At 48.4% G+C, this 6836-nt stretch overlaps 1 protein-coding gene across 1 annotated transcript in view; it reads left to right on the plus strand.

Moving 5' to 3' along the window:
- The window catches only part of ZNF527 (zinc finger protein 527), a 32820-nt gene extending 30366 nt beyond the window's left edge, over positions 1–2454 (plus strand). Inside the window, exon 3 of the mRNA XM_012651503.1 lies at positions 654–2454. Coding sequence (XP_012506957.1) covers positions 654–2224 — 1571 coding nt within the window. The 3' untranslated portion in view covers positions 2225–2454. The remainder of the gene's footprint in view (positions 1–653) is intronic.
- The last annotated feature ends 4382 nt before the right edge of the window (positions 2455–6836 follow it).

The following is a 6836-nucleotide window of genomic DNA, read 5'->3' on the forward strand; positions in this document are numbered from 1 at the left end:
TGGAAACAGTTATTATGAGAAGATTACTCTGGCAGCATTCATTCATTCAATAACACATTCACATTGTCCTAGGCACTGGATGCAACAGTGGTAGAGAAAGGAGTGAACATCAAGCCCTGCCATGGAGCTTTGAGTCTAATGAATACCAGCGTAGGATGGACCAGGGTCTTTAAAGACTAGAGGCAGAGAAACTGTGGTTATGATCTAATCAACCATCCTCAGTTCCTTATCTTCTTGGCATTTAGCTTTGTCCGCCTCTTGATGCCTTGAGTCTTATGAATACCAGCGTAGGATGGACCGGGGTCTTTAAAGACTAGAGGCAGAGAAACTGTGGTTATGATCTAATCAACCATACTCAATTCCTTATCTTCTTGGCATTTAGCTTTGTCTGCCTCTTATGCCCTGCCTTTTATCTGTTTCCCCTATTAGCACTTCCCCATCACCTACACATATACCTTCACCTACTAGCTCTCTTCATTCTTTATATTTCCTTCGTCTTTTGTTCATATTGCATGGCTATATTTTGGGGATGTTGGAACCATGTGCTTTCTCCTCTCCTTCTCCCCAGTTAAAATTTTCAATTTCTTTTATAACAATTTTCTTTCTCCTCACAAAGGAAAAAAAGAGACATTTTCTTTCTTGATATTTTTCAGACTGGGAATCTTGGTGTGAAATCAAGGAATTATCTCCAACATGGTTCATTGATGAAGAAGAAATATCCCAGGGGATGGTAATGGAAAGAATAACAAGTCATGGACTCATATGCTCCAGTTTCAGAGAAGCCTGGAAATATGAGGATGAATTTGAGAGGCATCAGGGAAATCAAGAGAGGCATTTCAGGCAAGTAACAACTGTTAAGGAAATCTCTATTGGGAAAAGAGACAATGAATATGATAATTCTGGGAGAAGTATCCCCCTGAAGTCAGTACTTTTACCACAACAGAAAGGTCCCACCATAGAAAAAGTATATAAATTTGATATTTATGATAAACTTTTTCCCCAAAATTCAGTCATAATTGAATATAAAAGACTCCATACTGAGAAGGAGTCCCTGATAGGTAATGAATGTGATGAATTCAACCAGAGTACACACTTTAGTAAAGATATAGTTCCTTCTGGTGAAAAGCCTTATGAAAGTAATGATTTTTCAAATCTCTTAAGTTTCCACTCATTACTTACTCAACATCAGACCACTCATTTTGGAAAATTACCTCATGGATATGATGAATGTGGTAATGCCTTTAGCTGTTACTCATTCTTTACTCAACCTCAGAGAATTCACAGTGGAGAGAAACCATATGCATGCAATGACTGTGGGAAAGCCTTTAGCCATGACTTCTTTCTCAGCGAACATAAGCGAACTCATGTTGGAGAGAAGCCATATGAATGTAAGGAATGTAACAAAGCCTTCAGGCAGAGTGCACACCTTGCTCAACATCAGAGGATCCACACTGGAGAGAAACCGTTTGCATGCAATGAATGTGGGAAGGCCTTCAGCCGTTATGCCTTTCTTGTTGAACATCAGAGAATTCACACAGGGGAAAAACCATATGAATGTAAAGAATGTAACAAAGCCTTCAGACAGAGTGCACATCTTAATCAACATCAGAGGATTCACACTGGAGAGAAACCCTACGAATGTAATCAATGTGGAAAAGCCTTCAGCAGACGCATAGCCCTTACTCTCCATCAGAGAATTCACACAGGAGAGAAACCCTTCAAATGTAGTGAATGTGGGAAGACCTTTGGCTATCGCTCACACCTGAATCAACATCAGAGAATCCATACCGGAGAAAAGCCCTATGAGTGCATCAAATGTGGAAAGTTTTTTAGGACTGACTCACAACTTAATCGACACCATAGAATTCATACTGGAGAGAGACCATTTGAATGCAGTAAATGTGGGAAAGCCTTTAGTGATGCTTTAGTTCTAATTCACCATAAGAGAAGTCATGCAGGAGAGAAACCCTTTGAATGTAACAAATGTGGGAAAGCCTTCAGTTGTGGCTCATACCTGAATCAACATCAGAGAATCCATACTGGAGAGAAACCCTATGAATGTAATGAATGTGGGAAGGCTTTCCATCAGATCTTGTCCCTTAGGCTACACCAGAGAATTCATGCTGGGGAAAAACCTTATAAATGTAATGAATGTGGGAATAATTTTAGCTGTGCCTCAGCCCTTAGACGACATCAGAGAATTCATAATAGAGAAACCCTCTGATTACAACAAGTATAGGAAAGAAAACATTTAGTCACTGAGACCTTAATGAATCTCAGTGAGTTATTTTTGATTAGTAATTCTATGAATGTAATAATGGAAAAGCCTTTAGTTCATGAGCATCCATTATTTGAAAGATCCTGAGTAGTAGACATCTGTTACTTTATGATCTGTTCTATACCTGACTTACCCCAACTTCAATGCATATGATTCTGATAAAACTGTTAATCAGGAACAGCAATGGATTGGTCACAGGTTGGCCAATTATTTTCCCCAATCTAGTGATTAAGAAAGGATTGGCAAATGGCCCTATCTGTCTGGACCAATTGAGAGCCCTTTGGCGGTGTTACTATGGGTAGTAAGAGAGAAGATCTTTTTTTATTCCTGGAATTGTAAATTTCAAGGATTTAGTAAGATTAAAAACTAACCAGTAGCCTTTGTGCCACCCCATGAGGAAAGCCTTCCCAAAGAGAAATCTAACACAGAGGAAAATGGAGACGAGAGACAGAAATCTGATGACATTGTTTGATCTCCTGGATCCAATCATGCCTGATGTGTCTACACCATCCTTTACTTTCTTATTTTTGTGATCCAATAAATTTCCTTTTTTGTTGCTTAAGTTACTTTGAGTTAGATTTATGTTTGCTATACATGTGAGAAAGCCTTACTCTTTTATGTGGCATAATTATTTATCCCAAAGAAAAATCTTAAGATATAAAAAGTATATGAAAGTTGAATATAGAGCCTTCATAAAGCTGAGATAATTGTTACATTTTATTTGGTGATACAATTAATTTAGTGTTTATTAGTCTGTTCCACAATAAGGATGAATATTTACAAATTCACCTAGTTAAGTTCCTTAACAGGCTTTCCCTTAAGGAGTTAAAATTATTTGTGGCAGGTGACTCACTATAGGCCTTTGAAGAGAGAATGAATAAAAAGCTAAGAGAATAACAGATTCATCAGTTTAAAACAGCCCCGCTTTCAACCACGGGGACCGCTGCGGCTCCCCCACCTGCACCGACCCAATCCCTAGTCCCTTCTTCTCCGGGAAAGCAGAAGCAGCCAGAGGGTTCTGACCTACTACCAGGGCCCCACAGTCGTGCCGCGAGGAACACAGTAAGTAAAGCATGTACCTCCCAGCCCCCACCAAGGAAGAGCAAAGTGGAGATGAAAGGAAACGCCACATTTATGCCAAGGCCAAGGCCAGGGCCCTGCCCTCTCTTGGGCTACATCTCATCCAGTGGGAATCATGCAGCCATCTGAAGGGGGATTGGGACAGAGGGTTCCCTTGCGGGCACAAGGCATGAACAACCAGATCTGCCAGAGAATCCGGCGTGCCTACCCAGGAAGCAAAATGTGTAGAGAAGGGAACCCTCATGAGAGGGATAACCCAAGAATGTTGTCCTGGATGAACTGGGAGAAGCATTCTGATGATAAGATGGACCCAGAAGGAGAAAAGTCTAGTCTGTTTTCCTGAAAAAGTTTCAGGAAAACAGAAGATGGAGGACCTAGGAGACGTGGGAGCCCACGCAGGAGAAATCACTCCCCACTGCTACGTGAACGTGGATGAGGGAAGGAGAGCAAGACAGGTGAGGTAGCCCCAAAGGCCACGCTTTGAAGGAAATACTCTGGCCTTACCCTGTGCTCTGCTTCTCAATCACTGGGCCATGAGGAGGACTGATGTGACCACCAGAGGAAAAGGGGGATGGAGATAGCCTCACCTTCCTTGACGTCCATCTGCCCCTGACCTGCACGCCAAGAATGGGTTCCTTCAGAGCTTTCTGTCCTCAACTGTGATGCGGCCTTCTTAGGTTGACAAAAGCGGCCCCTCCCGGTTGGGAGGTTACTCCTATGCCTGCCGGTCCCAGTCGGCCTCCCCAACTCACCCAGGCCTTCGGGCAGGGGGCAGGAACCACAAGAAGAGATTTCCCTAGGCCGCACAGCCCAGGCGGGAACAGGGAAAGGGGCTCAGCAGTGGGAAAGCCAACTTGAAACGAGCCCCTCCCCGACTGCCACGTAGTGCCCAAGACACGTTCCTCCCGCCACACGCCGCCCGCAAACAGCAGACGAACACACACACCCCCCGCCAAAACACTCCCCCAGAATCACTCACATACAAACAAGGCACACACACGTGCACACAGGCGGCTCCCGAGGCTGCGGTGTTCTGCCCCCTGCCAGGAAGCCCCCCTGGGAACAGACCAGCCCAGGGGTACAGGGGCCACAACGTTGGGGGGACTCGAACGTACACACACCCGCGAGGAGAGGCGGGCGGGAGGCAGCGATGGAGCCTGCGCTGAGTCCTGGCGCCTCCCGACGAGGTTTCTCGGGCGCGCTCGACCCTCCGCGGCTCCTGGGCTCCCGGACCCATGGCCCGGAACCGCTCGAAAGGGCAGGCCAGAGCCCGGCACCGAGGCGTGGCCACAGAGGTCTCTGGCTCACCAACGCCTAAGGGACACGGTCGCTGGGCAACCGTGGCGGGTATTGTGACGGCAGGCGCCTGGCCCGTGACAGGCGCATGCGCAGTTGCAAGGCCGGCGGGGAATCGCCGGAAGTGAGGCGTTGGCGGCCACTCGGCCTTGTGCCGCCCAGAGCGGTGAGGACTTCGGGCTTGCGGGTGTGTGTGCGGCGGAGGGAGCTTGAGATGCGGATGGCCGCGAGGGGGGCGTGTCTGGGAGGCACGAGACGGCTGCGGCGGGGACCGAGGGCCAGACCGTAGCCATCCTGCTCTCAGGACCCCTTGGAGCCGAGGTCTGGGTCGGTGCCCGGTGGAGGCCCAGCTTCAGAGTGAGGTGAGAACAGTGGCCTTCCCCTTTGGCTCCGATTTCGGGTTGGATGGTGTGGGCAGGTGTGGGCTCACATGGTGGTGGGGGTGAAATGTGGGGAGGGGACCTGGGGTTGTTGGGGCACCTGAGGTTACCACAGTCCCCAGGGGCAGGGGTCCGCTGACAATTCACTGATCTTTGTGTCCTCTGCCTCTCTGGGACCTGGGCCTACCAGGTATCGCCCTGTTCTCCAAGGCCAGGGGCCCTTGCTTGTCCCCACCGCTGCTCAGCAAAGATGGAAACACTGACCTAGGCAAGCGCAAGGGGCTGCCAAAGTGACCACAGGTAGGTCACTGGGGGAAATGGGATCCGGAAGGGCAGGTGCAGCGAAGCAGCTGTTTCAGACGCAGGTCTGGGCTATTCCCAGACTGACGGTGACCACATGTCTGCTCCCAAGGGGCACTGAAGGCCCCAAGAACGTCAAGGAGAAGCCAAGAATACGAGTGACCACACAAGGCCTGGGCTGGAGTCCCAGGCAAGATTGGGAAATCTTGCCTGAAAGGCAAAAGAGCTCTCCGAGAACAGGAAACAGCCCCACCTTTAACCACTGGGAGCACTACTGCTCCCCCACCTGCACCCACCCAATCCCTAGTCCCTTCTTCCCCGGGGAAGCAGAAGCAGCCAAAAGGTTCTGCGCTGCTACCCGGGCCCCACAGCCTTGCCCCCAGGATCACAGTAAGTAGAGCACATACTCCCCAGCCCCCTCAAGGAAGAGCAAAGTGGCGATGAAAGGAAACGCCACATTTATTCCAAGGCTAAGTCCCGCCCCACTTTGGGCTGTATCTCATCCAGCGGGAATCATGCAGCCATCTGAAGGGGCATTGGGACCGAGGGTTCCCCTGAGGGCACAAGGCATGGACAGCCAGATCTGCCTGAGAATCCGGCGTGCCTGTCAGGAAGCAAAAAGTGTAGAGAAAGGAACCCTCATGAAAGGCCTAACTCCACATTCCTTCCTAGGCACCGGAGCCACCTGGTTGCTGGGGAAATCTGTTCTTCTCCCCTTCAGAGCGCATTGTTCGTGCTTCTCTGCTGAGGGAAGAGCAGACACCCTCAGCTCAGTAGTGAGGAACCTCAAATTAAGGAGAGCACATGCTCTCGTCTCCTTTTCCCCCAGCTGCACCCCAGGGTCCTGCACTCTCCTCTCCCCTAGGGGCAGCCTGCCCTCAGTGTTAGAACTTTGGGAATCCTCAAGTTCCTCTGAAACTGCTGGCCCCCTCTGGCAGGTGTAGTCTGAGTGGGTGCTGGGGAATCTTTGCTGGGGATCCAGTGATATGGAGACACAAGGGCTCAGATTCCCTGGCAGGGTAATGGGAGGTTGGCACAGGTGCCCTGGGGGAGGGTCATTTCATAGCATTAGGGTGGCCATACCCCCACTGATGGCATTCCTACCATGCCCAGGCTAGCACAAAGGGTGGGGCCCATGCCTGTTACTTCAAGGAGTGGCTGTGTTTCCACAGCTACCCTGCCCAGGGAATCTCAGCCCTTGTGTCTTGAAGAATCAAAGAAAAACTTTGATTCTTCTTTCTCAGAGCTAACGACCAATGTCTCTAGTCACCCATCTTGAAAAAAACCAGCTTAATTATTTTAAAAGGCTCTATGTTCAATATTTATACAGTGATGAGAACATATTGCATATTGTTTACAATGTCAGTTTTAACTTTGTTCAGCTATTCTTTTAAAGAAAATTTAAGTTATTCCCAGTGATGAGAATCCAAACCATCTATCCTTAGATACTGAGAACTAAGACCATCTACACCTTGACAAAACTTACTGGCTATATTAACATT

This window comes from Propithecus coquereli, unplaced genomic scaffold (assembly GCF_000956105.1).
Source record: "Propithecus coquereli isolate 6110/MARCELLA unplaced genomic scaffold, Pcoq_1.0 Scaffold358, whole genome shotgun sequence".
Lineage (NCBI taxonomy): Eukaryota > Metazoa > Chordata > Mammalia > Primates > Indriidae > Propithecus > Propithecus coquereli.